Source organism: Callorhinchus milii, unplaced genomic scaffold (genome assembly GCF_018977255.1).
Source record: "Callorhinchus milii isolate IMCB2004 unplaced genomic scaffold, IMCB_Cmil_1.0 Scaffold6, whole genome shotgun sequence".
NCBI lineage: Eukaryota > Metazoa > Chordata > Chondrichthyes > Chimaeriformes > Callorhinchidae > Callorhinchus > Callorhinchus milii.
The window spans coordinates 8,532,005-8,551,354 of NW_024704747.1; the positions used below are offsets into that span (position 1 = coordinate 8,532,005).

The following is a 19,350-nucleotide window of genomic DNA, read 5'->3' on the forward strand; positions in this document are numbered from 1 at the left end:
CCCACATATTCACGCTACTAGGAGATGGTGACTGCTGAGAACTGCTTTTCATAAAGCTAGCGAGATTAGTGCATTTATGATACTGAAAATGTTCTTATATAGGTGTTAAGGCTAATTGTTAGTTAATGTAACATAAGAACATAACAAATGCTAGATGAAAAAAGACCAAGGTCCATCTAGTTTGCCTTCCACCTACCTGGCGGTCGCATGTCCCAAACTACCTATATACTATATCCCATAATATTATTTCCTAAAACATCTAATCTGTGTTTGAAAAAATCAATACTTCTTGCTTCAACCGTCTCCATAGGGAGTCTGTTCCACAGGTTCACTATTTGCTCACTGAAATAGTGAGAGAAATAACAAGAGAATGAGAGGCTATAGTAAGGTGTAGACGATATAAAGATGATGAGTCTGCATGCTTTGCTCATCTAGTTTGGGGGTGGGGTGCAGTTATTGCAGGGTAGGATGGTCCCAGCTGAACAAGCAGCGGAAAGCTTGCAGAAAAAAAAGTCTGCTCCTCTAGATTGGTCTTTGCTAATACCTGTATGAATTGTCCTTTAAAGTTGTGGAGTCCTGTAGCTCAGTCATTAGCGACTCACCTCGCAAGCGAGAGACCTGGGTTCGATTCCTGGGCAGGGCGAAACATTGGACAAGTTTACAGCCAACATGGATTTGTTAAAGGCAAATCTTGCCTAACAGATCTAATAGAATTTTTTGAAGAGGTGACTGCGAGGGTTGATGAAGGAAATGCGGTGGTAGTTATTTACATGGATTTCAAAAAGGCTTTTGACACAGTACCGCATAAGAGATTAATAAAAAAATTAGAGGCCCACAGTATGAAGGGAACAGTGGCAGTTTGGATTAAGAACTGGCTGAGTGACAGAAAGCAGAGGTTAATGGGTGTTTCTCGAAATGGAAGGGGTGTTCAGCGGTGTCCCCCAGGGATCGGTATTGGGACCACTGCTCTTTCTAATATATATTAATGATCTGGACTTGGGCATAGGGAGCACTATTTCCAAGTTTGCAGATGATACAAAGTTAGGTAGGGTAGTAAATAGTGAGGAGGACTGTAACCAACTGCAAGCAGACGTACACAGAATGGTGGAATGGGCTGACATGTGGCAGATGGATTTCAATGTGGATAAGTGCGAGGTGATACACTTAGGTAGGAAAAATGATAGGAGGCAATATAGACTTGGTAGCTCAATCTTAAGGGGGGCGAATGTACAGAGAGATCTGGGCGTTCAAGTAAGCGATTCATTGAAGATAGAGGTGGGCAGGTAGATAAGGCAGTAAAAAAGGCATTTGGTGTACTGAGCTTTATTAGTAGGGGCATAGAGTATAAGAGTAGGGAGGTTATGGTTAATCTATACAAAACACTGGTTAGGCCTCAGCTGGAATACTGCGTCCAGTTCTGGGCACCTTACTTCAGGAAGGACATTAAGGCACTGGAAAGGGTGCAGAGGAGATTCACGAGAATGATACCAGGAATGGGGAACCTTAGCTATGAGGATAGGCTGGAGAAGTTAGGACTTTTCCCATTAGAGCAGAGAAGGTTACGCGGGGACCTGATAGAGGTCTTCAGGATCATGAAAGATTTCGACCGGCTAGATAAGGAAAAGCTGTTTCCGCTGGAAGGTGTGTCTGTGATCCGTGGTCACAGTCTTAAGATATCTACCAAAAGAAGTAGAGGGGAGGTTAGAAGAATTTTTTTCACTCAGCGAGTTGTTCGAATTTGAATCAAATCAAAGCCTCCTTACTTGAAAGAATGGGAGGTATATGGGACTTGGCCCACTCAATTCCTCCTGAGGTTTCCTGTTCAGACTGAGTTTAATAGGTATCTTGGGAGAGGGCCACGTCTGCCTGAGGAACGTAAGTATTGATAGCAGTAAATACAAATGAAATGTTTATTACATTTGCTACAAATGATTACTGAACTATCAGCTGTAAGTTACGCTGAACAATGAATATCGGTTGAATTAATGTAAATTCATGACCTCGTGGGCTGATAATAAGTTACTTGACATTTTCAGTTTGGGACATTTTCTTTTAACCAGTTGCAAGACATCATCGGATAAACTAGTGAGAAAATCATGCTTTAGAGTTACTGAGTCGGTTGGTTTTCATACGCTATTTGCTGTGGTTGTAGGAAATAGTAGCAGTATGTGAAATTAACATCACCAAAAGGCATCAATATGTCGAGAAGATTTGGAGACAATAATAAACATTGCAAGATGTGATGCACAAATTATCACATTGTTGAGAAATGTGGTCAATAATTATCAACTGGCTGCAGTTGTGTTAGTCATCCTCCTCCACTCATTGCCACAAGCTCCCTGAATTTGTCAGAAGGTCAGGCCTGAAGCTATCCCATCCCTACTTCTCTCCTTACCTCCCAGCTCCACCTCCTTGCCCCCCACTATTCACAGACATCATCAACCTCTCCCTGTCCATTGGCACCGTTCCCACCCCTCTAAACATGGCCGTCATCACTCCTATCCTTAAAAAAACCCTCCCCAGATCCATTCCTCTCCAAACTACCACCCCATCTCCAACCTCCCTTTCCTTTCCAAGGTCCTGGAATGAGTTGTTGCTTCCCAGGTTTGCTCCTTCCTCTCCTACCACTCCCTTCACAAATCCCTCCAATTGGGTTTCTGTGCCGCCCACAGCATAGAAACAGCCCTGGTCAAAGTGATAAATGACATTTTGTCCATCTGTGACCAAGGCTCCTTCTGCCTCCTCGTCCTCCTTGATCTCTCTGTTGCCTTCGACACCGTCGACCACCCTATCCTCCTGCACCGTCTCTCCTCCTCTCACCTCAACCTTCATGGTTATGTTCTTGAATGGTTCCGATCCTACCCCTGAGACCTCCTAATGCCCTACCAACCTGCCCGCTTCCTCCACTCTAGCCTGCTTTAGGTCCCCGTCTTGCCCTCCCCACCATTTGCGGGCAGGCATTTAGCCACTCTGCCCCCACCATCTGGAACTCCATCCCGCAGTCCCCCTTTCTCACACCATCCCTTGCCTCCTTCAAGATCCATCTCAAGACCCTTTTGTTTGACTGTGCCTTCGGTCTCCCTCTTTCCCTCCCTGCCCTCCACCCTTCCCAATCCCGAGCCCCACCTCGGGTCTGAAACACTGATTGTCCAGCACCTTGGGACGTCCTCCTGACATGAAAGGCGGTATACAAATGTAATTTTGTTGTTTTTGTTGAAGCTGGGCTACAGTCACCTTGGAGTTGGCACTTGGCAGATGGCAGCATTCGAGTGCTAGTTGATCAGATTCGAGTTTAACTCATAAAAATAGTTAATCTGAATGAAATTAGAAGGTAGAGTGAAGTCATGGACATATGGAATGAAAATGCTGTTTTCATCTCTTCCTTCAAAATATATTTAGGCAGCTATCTTGCTGTAGAGGGGATCGAGGATTGCTGAGGCTGCAATAAAGTAAATTGATCAAATATCTTGGAAACAAATTTGTTTCTGAGCTTCTGTCCCTGGAAATATTCCACCTGTGGAAAACAATTATTCAGACTTGGATATGAGAACTGAAATAGAGTGTTGCCTGACTGGTGGAGATGGGAGTAGATAAGGAAACCAGTTTGCAAATGTTTTTCTCAAGAGGTGCAATAAATTAGATGAAATTCATGATAAGGCTAGAGGAAACTCTAATTTATCGATAAGAATAAGTTAATAAATTCGATTGTAGTAAGTTTGCAATCCTTACCCACCCACATCCTCGCCCGCACCAAACTCCAGATGCCTGTCATCCCAGTCCGCATCAGATTTTACTGTATCCCTATTTTACAAATCAACTTCAAGGTCCTTTCCCTTACCTATAAATTCCTTCATGACCTAGCACCTTCCCATTTCAGTAATCTCCCAGCCCACCATTCTGCTTGTCCCTCTGCTCAGATAATTCAGGACTGCTGTGCAATGAAACAAATATACATTCTCCACACACTCATCTTGGATGTAGTTTATGTGCAGATTTTCTCTTTAAGAACATTGATTTATCCTTAATTATCATGTTCATTACCTCTAATCATTCTCCGATTAGATGTTAATTAATACAATGCAATGCAATATTCTCTAGGAAATTAAACTAACTAGTGCACTGGGGTTGGACCAAAACCTACTTCTCTGGATGAATATAAATATAAATCTACAAATTATTTTTGGGAGGCTGAACTTAAGCCATGATCATATACCACCATGCTGGGTCGTAATTGATACAAGGTAGGAGTGTACCTGGGAACCTTTTCGTAAGTTCTTAGTTTTGACCAGGATGACTGGGGAGGTACACATGTCCTTGCAAAAGGTAAGTCACTGTGCATACTTTTTCATAATTCCTCGAGGCTGGTTGCAGATCACAATGGGAGGAAGCCTAGAGGTCAACCACAAAATTGTATGGAGAGCTAAAACCAACCAAATTCTAAACCTGTCCATGGTTTACTAGATTCTCTGAATTATAGAATCATAGACTTATACAGCACAGAAGGAGGCCATTCGACCCTGTGCTGGCTCTTTGAAAAGAGCTATCCAATTCAATCCCACTCCCCCGCTCTCTCCTCATAGCCCTGCAAACTTGTCCTCCCCAAATAATTATCTACCTCTCCTTTAAAATCTGTTATCGAATTGGCTTCCACCACCTTTTCAGGCAATGGATTCCAGATCCTAACATCAGTAGTGGGGAAACTCCTGGAGACTATACTCCGGGACAGAATAAATCTTCACTTAGAAGAATATGGGTTAATTAGGGACAGCTAACATGGATTTGTTAAAGGCAAATCCTGTCTATCAAATCTAATAGAATTTTTGATGAGGTAATGGAGAGGGTGGATAAAGGTAGTGCAGTTGATGTAGTTTATATGGACTTTCAAAAGGCATTTGGCAAAGTGCCACACGAAAGACTTGTAAGAAAGATAGAAGCCCATGGTATAAAAGGAACAGTGGCAGCATGGATCCAGAACTGGCTGGGCGACAGAGAGCAGAGAGTTGTGGTGAATGGCTGCTTTTCTGACTGGATTAACATAACATAACATGTAGGACCAGGAGTAGGCCATTCGGCCCTTCGAGCCTGCCCCGCCATTCAATCATGGCTGATCTTCTAATCTAACTCCAGCTAATAACCTGACCCTGCCTTATCCCTGTATCCCTTAAACCCTTTTGCAATAAGAAATCAATCTATCTCAGTCTTGAATATGTTCAAGGACTGAGCGTCAACAGCCCTTTGGGGTAGTGAGTTCCATACATTCACCACCCTTTGAGTGAAGAAGTTCTTCCTCAACTCAGTGCGAAAGGGCTGCCTCTGATTTTAAGGTTGTGACCCGTGGTTTTAGTTTCTCCAAACAGGGGAAACAATCTTCCACTGTCTACTCTATCATGCCCTTTAATGATCTTATAGGTTTATATAAGATCCCCTCTAATTTTTCTATATTCTAGAGAATATAGGCCCAAATTGGTCAGCCTATCCTCGTAACTCATCCCATTCATCCCTGGTACTAACCTAGTAAATCTACACTGCATCCCCTCCAAGGCAAGTACATCCTTCTTTAAATAAGGAGACCAAAACTGCACACAGTATTCCAGGTGTGGTCTCACCACGGTCCTATACAGTTGCAGCAAGACTTCCCTACGCTTATACTCTAATCCTTTTATAATGAATGCAAAGTGTACAGTGGTGTCCCCCAGGGATCGGTATTAGGACCACTGCTCTTCTTAATATACATAAATGATCTGGACTTGGGTATAGCAAGCACTATTTCCAAGTTTGCGGATGACACAAAGTTAGGTAGGTTAGTAAACAGTGAAAAGGATAGGAGCCAACTGCAGGAAGACATAGCCAGAATGGTAAAATGGGCAGACACATGGCAGATGAGTTTCAATGTGGAGAAATACGAGGTAATGCATTTTGGTAGAAAGAATGAGGGAAGGCAATATAGGCTGGTAATACAATCTTAAGGGGGGGTAAAAGAACAGAGAGACCTGGGGGTGCAGGTAAATGAATCCTTGAAGGTGGCAGGACAGGTAGATAAAGCTGTAAAAAAGGGCATATGGGATACTAGGCTTCATAAATAGGGGCATAGAGTACAAGAGTCAGGAGGTTATGATTAACCTGTGTAAAACACTGGTTAGGCCTCAGTTAGAATACTGCGCCCAGTTCTGGGCACCACACTATAGGAAGGATGTTAAGGCATTGGAAAGGGTGCAGAGGAGATTTACGAGGATGGTACCAGGAATGAGGGACCTCGATTATGAGGAAAGGCTAGTGAGGCTAGGATTATTCTCATTGGAGCAGAGAAAGTTACGAGGAGACCTAATAGAGGTCTTCAAAATCATGAAAGGATTTGATAGGTTATAAAGGAAAAAACTGTTTCCACTGGCGAGTGTGTCGGTGACTCAAGGTCACAGATTCAAAATAGTCTCTTAAAGAAGCAGAGGGGAGGTGAGAAGAAATGTTTTCATGAGCGAGTTGTTCGAATCTGGAACACATTGCCTGAAAGGGTGGTCAAGACCGATTTGATAACCACTTTTAAAAATGCGGTGGATGGGTATTTGAGGAGGACAGGTCTGCAGGGTTATGGGGAAAAGGCTGGGGAGTGGGATTGACATTAATTGCTCTATTCAAAGATGATTCTATGATTCTATGATCTGACCAACTCGCTGTGTTAAAAAATTTCTTCTCGCCTGCCCTCTGTTTCTTTTAACAACTATTTTAAATCAATGTCCTAGGGTTACCGACCCACCCACCAGTGGAAATAGTTTCTCCTTGTTCACCCTATCGAATCCCCTCATAATTTTGAAAACTTCTATTAAGTCTCCTCTTAATCTTTTCTGCTCCAAGGAGAATAATCCCAGCTTCTCTAGCCTCTCCTCATAACTGAAGTCCAACATTCCTGGTACCATCCTGGTAAATCTTCTTTGCACCCTCTCCAATGTCTTGACATCCTCTCTATGGTGTTGTGCCCAGAACTGAACACAGTTTCTAGCTGAGGTCTAACCAGTATTTTATAAAGGTTTATCATAACTTTCTGACTTTTGTATTTATACCCCTATTTATAAAACCTAGTATTCCGTATGCTTCTTTAACAGCTTTATCTACCTGTCCTGCTAGTTTCAAAGATTTATTTATATGAACCTTCAGGTCTCTCTGTTCCTTCACCCCCTTTAAGATTGTACCATTTAGCTTATATTGCCTCTCCTCATTCTTCCTCCCAAAATCCATCACTTCGCATTTTTCCACATTAAACGTGTCTGCCCATTTTACCACTCCCTTTGCTACTTCCACCTCACTACTTTACTACTTTTCCTAGCTTAGTACCATCTGCAAAATTGTACTCCCTATACCCAAGTCCAGGTCATTTATATGGATCAAAAACAGAAAAACAACCATTCACTACCACTCTCTGATTTCTGTCTCCCAGCCAGTTCTCAGTAACCTAGGATGCATCCCGTCCAGACTGGGTGACTTATCTACCTTGAGCACTGACAACCTCTTTTAGTACATCTTCTCGGTTTATTGCTATCTTATCCAATTTTTCTACCTTCTCCTCCGATACTGTGGCATTGGCTGCATCATCTTCTTTTGTGAAGGCAGATGCAAAGTACTTCAGCCATGCCCTCTGCCTCCACAAGAAGATTTCCTCTTTGGTCCCTAATTGGACCCACCCTACCTTTGACTAACCTTCTATTCTTGATATATTTATAAAATACCTTAGGGTTCCCTTTTATGTTACCCGCTAATCTTTTTTACGCAATCTCTTTGCCCCTCTTATTTCCTTTTTCAGTTCTTCTCTGTACTTACTCTGTAATTCTATTTATTATCTATGACCATGAAACATTTGAAAACCACTTTAGGCTGCGATCATTCCTAAATATGATATTAGCTAAATAACCATGCTGATGTGCAAATTCTGTAATCTGAGCACCGATGAAGGATTCTATGAGTGATGACCATCTGAAACTACCAATCTTGGTTGAATTTGAATATAATTAAATAAAATTAAAGCACTCTGCTTATTTCTGATTTCCCATTGGTGAGCAAGCCCCCAGCTATTCTGCTGATGCTCTCTGTAACTCCATTTATCTGGCTTGCCATCTTTGTCCCCACCTTCAAAACCCGTCTCTTCGACCATACATTTAGCCATCTTTCCCCTCCTCTCCTTTCCCCTCCTCAGCTCCCCCCTCCTCCTGCTCAGAATCCCAGTCAGCTCTGTGAAGCGCTTTGAGACATCCTCCTGACGTGAATGGAACTATATAAATATAAATTGTTCTTTTCCTCCTGCCTTGTTCTCTTGTCAGTGTTCTTAATCTATAAGTAAGTAAAGCACAATTAGAAAAAATGACTTCTTGTATTCTTGTGCTTCTCCATGAAACAATTATAACATTAGCCAGGCAAGTCATTGAGAAAAAGTCACCTCTTTTTGACAACCTATTTTAAAACTGAATCCAACACAATGAGGATGTGAATCGGTCACGGTGGATTCAATTTAGCATCATGCCATTATTTTGCTACATTAAGTTTAAGGCTCCACCATTAGCAGCCGTGCTTTCAGCCATTACACCCCGAAACTTTGGAACTCCCTCACCTTGTCCCCTCCCTCCCCACTTTCAAATCCTGCCTAAAGATCTTCCTTTTTGATCGTGCTTACAGTCACCTCCCACTTCCCTCTCCCCCCTGGCTCGGGGTCAGACTCCACCACTGTGAAGCGTTCCGAGATGTTACTCCTCATGAAGGGCGCTATATAAATGCAAATTGTTGTTGTTATTGATTCTCAACAATGTTAAAACACTTAGAATGCCCTTGCTAAATAGCTATCTCCCACGCTAGTTTACATGTCTGAATAAAACAGGGCTGCAGCCAGCCAAAAGAGGTTGTAAAAGTAATACATTCAGATATTTGTTGCGATTTGCATTTAAAATGAGGGAGGGGAGCGTCACTGAGTGAGAGTGCTGTGCTGTCAGACTTCTGCTAGTCTATTCTACTCTATATTTATATAACTATTGATTGTGAAATCACTCCATTACACAAGGGGTTATTAAGTTGTAGAACACGTTTGAAGCTCAGTCAATTGCTTCATTAAAAAGGAATTAGAAACACTTGATGAAGAAGAAAGATATAAAAATGTTCAGGAGAAAAGGGATTGAAATAGATAACTCCAGGCATGATAGACCAAATGATCTCCTATCTTGCTAACCCTGGTGTGAGATTTATTTTTAACAGTGTGTGGGGGGGAAGGGGAGGGAGATTTTTTTAAGAATATGAACTAAAGAAGCATTATATTGGTGTGAAATATTATCTAATGATCAAATTATGCAATCGGAACAATTGCATAACTTGATCATAATCATTAATTGCATAATTTCCAGATTAATTATGCAATTAATCCGGAAATTTTCGCAATCCAGAATAACAGCAGCACCAGCAATAGCGAAAGAGCAACGAGAATATTGGTGCCTCTCCCATTTGTTCTTTTAACATTGAGAAAGACTCAACGCTACAGTAATGTGAAGGCTTAAAATGGTAGCCTGAAACTGTTAGAGCGCAAACATGTTTTCTCTTTAAGCCATCCTGCTTAGCAACCAAACTTGTTATTGCTTCCTCTTCAAGGCATTTTACGTAGCAACTAAACTGGTTAATGATAAAATCATGATAGTTGAGCACAGGACAGCCACTGTGAGCGGCCTCCACCCAAAAAGACAGTGAACAAATCACCACTACATTTCTGGGTGCATTAATCTATTTATTTTGATCTCCAATGCATTAAAATGCATAATTTAAATGAAATCTATTGAATAATTCCCATTATTCCATGTACAAAGGAATCACTATCCATTTTTTAAAAACTTCTAGAGCATATTTTTAGTCAAAATTAATATTAAAGATTAATATATATGACTGACATCCAAGATCTAATTTGTGAGACTATGGAATGAGACAAGAGATGATTCTGTGTCTACTCTCAATTTCCAGTATCCCCTGCAGATCAGTGCAGTCAATAGTCAGCCTAGACTGTGAGCTCGGACTTGAACCCACAACCTTCTGATCTAGACTTGAGAATGATACCAACTGATGTTGATTTTAGTTTGCAAAATGAATAAAGCACCATATTCAAAGCTGAATTTAAAATAAGAGTAATATTCTGGTCATCAACTTTAATGGGCCATTTTGCATTGTCTGCTGCTTTTTGCTGGCCATTAATTGGAAGGAAAGTTCCATGCAAGTAACAGGAAAAAATAAACTAATGTCATTTGTCTTTCACCGTAAACTTATTCAGACACTGCTATAATAGCTGTTAAGTGAAAAGCTCAAAATATACCCTAGATACTGAGTGCTGAATGGAAAAGGTAAGAGTTATTAGTTTCCAGCAGAGCTGTGGTATAGTTGTCACTCAGATTTCAGTGGGAAGTAGACATTTATAGCTGTATATACAAATGCCTGCTGGTAATCATGGAAGCAGTGATTGAATGCACATGTGTAATAGCTCAATTCAACTAGCTACAGAAAAGCAAACAGTTGAGGTTTAAACATATTTTTGTGAGGATAGACACGAGACATGCGATGTGACAAACAATTTAAGATATTGCAAAATACAATATTAGTTCTGTAATCATAATAGTTTATGTCAGGTATACACTACAAAATGTCTGAATTGAGTTACGTTTGGGAATTGAATTGAATTGAAGTGAATAACTATTGGAGGGTTTTATAGCATTTAAAGCTGATCATAAGGTAGTGTAATTTGAGGTAGTGTAATTTCACACGCATGCTTTTTTTTCCAAGCATGTATTTATCCTTAAATATGTTTATTGATACTTATTAATACTTGTGTTTATTACCTCGCAGTCAGAAACAAGTATTCAGCTAGGTTAAATAGTAGTTCAGAAAAAAAGTATAACACTAGAAAGGTACAATTAATGTATTATTTAACTAAGCTTTAATCTATTTAAAGATAAGGGAACATTATTACGTATAAGATTTACTAAATGCAAGTACTCTAATCATAACCTTGCATTTTATATTATACTTGTTATCACATCATTGAGACTATCTCAAAATGCTTCATAAGAATATTACTGTGAACTGTAATGAATAGGTATTTGTAGGTGACCCCAACAGTCAAATGCGCACATTAATGTCCCACAAACAGTTAACCAGTGAATGATCAATTTTACCTCAGGAATTTTTGGCCAGGATACTGGAAGAAACTCCCATCTTTTTTTGAATAGATGCATGGGATGTTTAAAGTTCATCTGAATGGGCAGACAGGACTTCACTTTAACGTCCCATCCGAAGGATTGCAACTCCAACAATTCAACACTCCCTCAGTACTGCACTGGAGTGTTAGACTAGACTGTGAGCTCAAAGTCTCCATGTCCACGCTGACACTCCAAAGTAGCGCTGGGGTGTGCTGCATTGTTTGTTGGTGCTGTCCTTTGGATGAGACATTAAACCAAAATCCCATCTGCTTGTTGAGGTGGATCTCAAAGATCCCATGGTACTATTTAAAAAGAGAAAGGAGTGTCTTCCAATGTCTTAGCCTACAACTCCCCAAATAAAATTGGTTATTTACTTCATGGCTGTGCTGTGGGCAACACTGTGTGAAAATTGTCTGCCACGTTTGCCTAGAAATACACTATTACCCAATGGTGGCTGGTGACCTTTTTGACAGATAAGGCAATCTGAGCTTGCCTAACCAAGCTATTGTGTTACCGTGATAACAGGTCCTTTGAGGCTGGGCAATGTCTTGGCTTCTCTCCCACTGGCCTTGCTCCCAGACCGGTACTGCCTTGCTCCAGCAATCCTGAAATCCTTGATGAGGCAGTGCTTCACCTGCTGTCATCTCACGTTACAGTCTTTCCTGTAAGGATTTGGAGATGTTCTCCGCATGTCAAAAGCAATATTAAATGTAAGGACTATATATTTATTGATTTAATGAATTATTTTTTGTTAGGTATATTTCATGCAGCCCTACGTTGTCATTATTGAAGCAAGAACTTGAGATAATATGTTGCCAGATGCTGCTGCACAGACCCGGGTGAAGAGTGGGAGTTTGTTCTTTATGTGCCAGTATGTCTCCCACCCACTCAATATTTTTGAATGGGCTCTCTGTTGCCGCAGTGATAAGCTAGCATAAGAAAGAGAATGGAGTGCTGCTAATGTGAGATCCTGTTCTCCTATCTTCTCACCAGCTCACATTCTGTTAGTGTTGAGTTCAAAAGAATCCTATTCACTTTGTTATATGTCATTAATAAGATCTAAAACATCCTGCTGTGCTATGCCATCTAATCATCATCTCGAATGCTGGTGGTGTTAAGTTCAAAGGCATACTGACTTGACTCGCTGTATTTCTTTCGTTTGGAAAAACAAATAATTTTGAACTCCTCCTGCCCATTTATCAGGACAGTTTTCTGTTCCATTCCAATTACGTTATACATGTTTCTCTGTATCTTCTTGAATTTGAAATATTTTTTTGAAATGTATTGTAACATTTCGTTTAAAGGTCAAACTTTTGAGATGATGAACATTTCCAGAAGTTATGATGAAATTAGGGAATATTATATGATGCTTTTTGAACACCCTTTTAAGTAAAGTGCTGTCCTTGTCAGATGATGTTAAAGAGAGAACTCTTTTGTCTCCTTGAGTTAGACATTTTTGCACATATTATGCATTGCACATACATACATACATACATACATACACACACACACACACACACACACACACACACACACACACACACACACACACACACACACACACACACACACACACACACATACATACATACATACATACATACATACATACATACATACATACATACATACATACATACATACATACATTGATGTTTCTCACTCTCCCTACAAACTAAACTGCATTGATTTAAAAAAAACTTTTTTTATTTTACACCTTTTAGAACAAAATAAAGCAGATAAAATTATTGGTGCCTATCACAGTTAAAATTCAAGGTGCAGACTAAACAAAATGTTAAAACTGCACATTTTCAATGCGAACAATGTAAAGATTTAAAATGCTGCTTAAACCTCATGTTTTCAATGCAGGCGTCCTTGTCATGTGTATTTATCTGTTTACAAGTTTTGCACCTACTCATACATTCACACTATTTTCTACAGATATACTATACCTATTGGAGCTGAAACTAAATTGTGTATTAAACAAAGGTTCTTATTTAAAGTGGGTCCCTTTGTGCAAGTGTGGTGTTGTGCCTATGAATATGATGTGAAAATATTAAAACGTTGCTTACATATGCTAGTGCAAGACTGCGAAGTCAACTTCTGCTCAATTCTTTATGCTAAAAAACAAGATTACATTTGTATAGCGCCTTTCATGTTGGGAGGACGTCCCAGGGTGCTGGACAGTATGCAGCATTTCAGATAGAAAGCAGTGAGGAAATGTAGGAGCAATAATGCAGGTAACAATAGTTCATATAGAATTTATCATCACAACATTGGAAGATAATAGACCCATGGTGATATCTACCTGTAGCAGCAGTCTGCAAAATCATTTGTTTGGTGCTTACCTGAACAGGCAGGTAAACAACAACAACAAGATTACATTTGTATAGGGCCTTTCATGTCGGGAAGACGTTCCAAGGCGCTGGACAGAGTACAGCATTTCAGGCCCGAGTTGGGTAGGACCTCAGTTTAGCATTTCAAAGGATTGCACTTCTGACAACAAAGCACTCTCACAACTACGTGCTCACATCCTTTTATAAATAACATTTGTGAGGATATGATCCTAATGTTAATCGCAATGGGAATTTAGGGTGTAGTTCAGAAAATGCTGATCTATCTAGTTCAATTTAGCTGTTTTGGATTTGCCTGCAAATATAGTCACCACACTTTTCAGCAAACCATGTGAAGCACTTTGAGACATTTTGAAGCGTGATAAGGTGCTGTATCAAATGCAAGTGTTTTATTATTTATTAATATTTAGTTCATATCTTCTGTTACAGTTTTCCATCATTTGTAGTTTGGGTTTAAATGTTCTGTAGTCAGTACAGCAATTTTGGTGTAGGCATTCACAGTGAGACTGTAACATGTGACTGGAAAAGAAAGTAAGATTTTTTTTATTGTGTGTTTCCAGGATGTTCCTGAGCTTGTATATATTAGTTGAATGAGCAATATCTGAAACGCATGGAGCATGACGTCAGTCCACCAATCACAAACCTCCAACTTATAACTCATGCCACATAGCCAACTCTTAAAGGCGCAAATGAATACACCGTTCAACCTAGCTCTGGTGAATGATTCCGAAGCTTTATTAAATGGGCTGCAAGTTAACCCGATAGCCAACACAACACTCGTTTTGTAAGTAAAAAATAAGCAAAGATAATTGTTCTTGTTTTTGATTGGAGATCTAGTTCACTTATCTTACGACTGATGTGGCTAAGATCAGTGTTAGACATTTTGATTGCAATCATTTATTTTAGAAGTAATCTTTATAGTTTGTGTTGCATACTTATCCTGAATTGTTACCTATCTACCTATCTGCTGAGTGAATTAAGTAATTATGCCATGTTTTAGAACATGTGCTTAGTATATTATGATTCAATATACCTTTTTCAACAAGCGTGCTTTAGTGCTTTGCTAATGTAAAATAGAATTCAGCAAGATTATTTTATTTATTTTAAAATGCCCTTACCTATGTAGATCCCCAGCTTAATTTCAAGCTGTGCCAGGGTTCAGTGCTCTAAGACATTACCCCACATGAAGAGCGCTATATAAATACAACTTGTTGCTGTTGTTAAATACAGCCGATTTGGACATGTCATAAAAATGCTTAACTTCATCAGATTGTTATTTTTTGGGCCATTTATGTGTCATAGATAATGATCTTTTTTTGATTATTCTGATAACAGCCAACAAAATAGGAAAACTCATTGTCCTGTGTGCAACAGCAACAACAACTTGCATTTATATAGTACCCTTCACGTGGGGTAGCATCCCGGAGCGCGTCACGGTGGCTGAGACTGACAACAAGCCAGGGGGAGAGGCCGGATGATGTGCAGTGACATTATGTCGGTTAAGTTTAATGCCAGCAAATTTTGGGGCAAATTTCAAAATAATGATGTTTCCTGCAATTTTCCATCAAGTGAAATGTACAGAAAGTCAAACAAACTATCAACAAATATATACCAAATATTTGTTGGAGAATTTAGCGTCTGCTTTACATATAAAAGAGAAACACTTCTTTTTACTTGATTGTCTAGCCTTTTAAAAACATATTCTCAAAAAGGGGAATTTAGCACTAAAATTGTGTTTCACCAATAAATAGACTAATGTATTATGAACTTTAACATAAAAAATGTCTCTGCATTTTTTGTTTGCTTTCTTCTTATTCTTTTTATCAGAAAAAAACATTTAACTCCACAGACACAACAAGCTTTAAGCCCTTCACACAATGGAGCCAATCCATTTGTAGGCTTTTGACAGAAGACTGATATTAATTTAAACTCCAGACTTTAGTTGTTTTATAATAATAATCCTTGCATTTGATATAGCACTTTATCACATTGTTGAGATGTCTCAAAGTACTTCACATGAAAAACTGTGTATTTTGTGGGTGAAACGTGGCAGTGTCCAACAAACAGTCACGGATTGAGTGACCCCATTTTTTGCGCACAGCAGTGCCCAACAAACAGTCACTGATTGAGTGACCCCATTTTTTTTAGGGGTTATTACTCTCGGAAAGTGATCTGTCTATTGACTAACAGCTGGGTTTTAACAGTGAGGCTTGAAATGTGATACGTTGAAAATTGAAAATTGTGTTTATTACGACTTCTGGTTTATGAGTGTTGAGTTGCTAAGATATGAATGAGATTTTCAGAGTAGAAAATCATGAATCCAAACTCGTCCAAGTTAGAAAAATAATAATGATAATAATAATAATAATCCTTGCATTTGATATAGCGCTTTTCACGTCGGGAGGACATCCCAAAGCGCTTCACAGAATACACTGTTAAGTGATTTGACTGTATATTTGTGGGCGAACGCGGCAGCCAATTACGCACAGCAATGTCCCACAAACAGTCGTAGATTGAAAATGACCAATTTATTATTGTTTTTTTTGGTTTTGGAGGGGTTATTATTAGGCTCTGTGTGGAGTAAGGAAACTTGCCCAAGGTTTCGCCCTGCCTGGAATTGAACTCACTCAGGTCTCTCGCTTGCAAAGCGAGTGCTCTAACCACTGAGCTACAGGACTCCACAAAGAGCAATGGAGCATTGCTAAAACTCCCACATGAAGACTGGCTGCATTGGCAAGTTCCTAGGGGTCAACGGGTGCCTATGGAATTTTATCCCAGCAAATTCATCACTTTCAGGAGAGGAGGAGGTAGTGCATGGGGGTGTATTGCTTATAGACCAGACAAACCGTGACAAGGATAAATTGGACCAACTGAAGCAAAAAATAGCATATGAGCACGATTTTAGAACAATGGCCAGCACATGCTGAGTTGAAACTGCTTTAAAGACTGGAGTCTAACAAAACAAAGTAACAGCAGCATGAGGAGGAAATTAGGAAATTAGCAGTGATCAAAAAGAAGAGGAAATGTGAGAGACAGAACAGAAATTAAGATTTTGCAAATGTAATGCAAATCCTATATTTTTCTGCTAAATTTACAGGTGCTGCAAATTACAAGGAAGTGCAACTACCCAGTGTATTCTGTCTTATTCATATCTCACCACAGAAGCATGTTGAAATTTGTTTTAAATCGGGGATTAAAAACTACAGGAAACTATGATAGATAATATGACACTGTTGAGTCAGCTGATATTAAAGAGCATTTTAGCAGTTGCTTTTCATGTGAGTTACAGGTTGTTAGATTAGGAAACCCTGATCCAGATGGCTGAATAATCAAAGCATTATACAGACTGTTGATCACAAGGAAGCCAACCAGTGAGCGTGAAAGCTGAATTCTCTCCCCGGCCTGTCAGCCAGTGAGTCATCCAACTGGGGGTGGTGGGGGGGTCACTGTGAGCTTGTCCAAGTGCCAGGTGCCTCGAGCAAAATTGTGTCTTTCAATTGCCACACTGTGGGACATTAAACAAGCCAATGTTGGTTGAAGAAGTCTGGAACATTTTCAGGAAGATTGAGTACCACCACAACCCAAGAATATTGTGTGATACTATATCTTACTTCCCCTGTTGCAGAAGTGGACACAGTATTTCTAGTATTCACAAGGGAGGAACAAATTATGTCAGACCTGTGTAACATGGATGGTTTCCTACCTTAGTGTTTCTACAACTAGTTCAAAATGATCCTGGCCAAGCAGGACGGAAAGCTTTGATTCTTGGAATTTGGAAACGATGGAGGTCTGTTGACAAAGGTACATTTTTTTAACCATATGTAAAACTAGACATTTCACGGAAGTGAAAGAGTACTGAGTGTTAATTCAACATTAGCTTAAAATGTTTTATTACACCTAGCATGTTTAACCATGAAAATTGAGCTAGGACTGAGAAATATGTTGTGATGAGCTGACCCTCATGGGTAATGAACCATGTTAGGAGGTTATCCTCTGAAGACAGGATTGGTCTAGTACCCCTTCACCATTGCCCGAGTCATTCCAGGCAGAGGGCGAAACCTTGGGCAAGTTTCCTTACTCCACACGCCTAATAATAATCCCTCCAAAACCAAAAAAAATAAAATAACAAATTGGTCATTTTCAATCTACGACTGTTTGTGGGATATTGCTGTGCGCAATTGACTGCCGCGTTCGCCCACAAATATACAGTCAATTCACTTTACAGTATATTCTGTGAAGCGCTTTGGGACGTCCTCCCGACGTGAAAAGCGCTATATCAAATGCAAGGATTATTATTATTATACAGAGACTGTCAGTCGGTTGGTCAGTGGGAACATGAAAGAGGGCACACGTACCGACATATGGAGTGCAGTGCTTTGCAGTGCTCCCGGATGCTATCCTGCCTAACAGTGAGATCTATGGAATAAAAACAGAAGTCGCTGGGAACACTCAGCAGGTCAGGCAGCATCTATGGAGAAAGGAAAGTGAGTCAGTGTTTTAGGTCCACAACCCTTCGTCAGAACCACGACCCTTCGGTCCTGACGAAGGGTCGTGGACCCGAAAAGTTGACTCACTTTCTTTTATCCATAGATGTTGTTGCCTGACTTGCTGAGGGTTCCCAGCGACTTCTGTTTTTGTTTCAGATTTCCAGCATCTGCAGTATTTTGCCTTAGTGAGATCCATGGGGTGATTTGATACTTGGAGAGCATGATAAAGTTAGGATAATGACTGGGTTTGTAATTGATCAGGACAAATGAATAATGGTTCGAGATGTAAAATGTCATTCAGGATTAATGGGAAGTACTTATATATTTGGACTACACTTAAAATGTGGTATTCACAACCTAGAACTCACAGTGATTCAATGTTTGGGATAGAAATTGTGCCTCATTAACAAATGCACTAAGAAAAAATGTAGATAAATTGGGATAATCTCAATCTTCAGCAAGGCTGTAGCATTCGTAAACTGAAAGTCAAATTCACAAACATAGTTTTCTTTAAGGCTATTTCTTAGCTGAGAAAAGATCCCAAAAGTCTGATTAAAGATAGCAAACAACCACAACAAATAATAATAATAATCCTTGCATTTGATATAACGCTTTTCACGTCTTCTAGACATCTCAAAGCGCTTTACAGTCTATGCTGTAAAGTGAATTAATTGGCTGTATATTCTTGGGCGAAACTCGGCAGCCAATTGTGCACAGCAGTGTCCCACAAACAGTCGTGGATTGCGTGACCAAATGTTATTGCTCCTTTTTCTTGAGGGATTATTATCAGCCGTGTGGAGTAAGGAAAGTTGAAACTTGAAACAAATTGTGTTTTTATAGCGCCTTTCACATCGGCAAGATGTCTCGAGGCGCTGAGCAAATATCACAAGATGGCCTTTGCTAGCATTCCCAATCGCTATTTTTGATGTTCTTGTCTACTTGTTCTCCCCTTGTTAAATCTATATCAGTACTCCTCGGTTTTGTCTTTCCTCCACTTCATTAAAGTGCAACTGTATACCACTTAGAGAACTTTTATCCTTCCTCTCCAAACTTCACCTTTTTCCCCCACTGAATTGATTTGTTGCTGATCTGCCCACTAACCTATGTCCTCCTATCAACGTACTTTTAAACCCAAAGTAATTATGAATAATGGGAATCTGCTAAGTCAATGTGTAGCACCGAATCAGTAGCCCAATTTGTGTAATTTACACTCGTTACATATAAAATACGTGTATTTGCAAAGCATTTGTGGAGCTCTGACTTATTTGTGACATGAATCGATGATGGTGCAATCAATGTCGGAAC

At 39.9% G+C, this 19,350-nt stretch overlaps 1 protein-coding gene across 3 annotated transcripts in view; it reads left to right on the forward strand.

Moving 5' to 3' along the window:
- The first annotated feature begins 11,864 nt into the window (after nt 1-11,864).
- The window catches only part of tmem163a (transmembrane protein 163a), a 96,203-nt gene continuing 88,717 nt past the window's right edge, over nt 11,865-19,350 (forward strand). The window contains exon 1 of one of the 3 annotated variants that reach the window (XM_007896187.2): nt 11,865-11,914. In XM_007896187.2, coding sequence (XP_007894378.2) covers nt 11,894-11,914 — 21 coding nt within the window. In that variant the 5' untranslated portion in view covers nt 11,865-11,893. Of the gene's footprint in view, nt 11,915-14,232; nt 14,343-17,273; nt 17,360-19,350 lie in introns of those variants that run through there. The other 2 variants (XM_007896188.2, XM_007896189.2) reach the window with 2 other exon arrangements.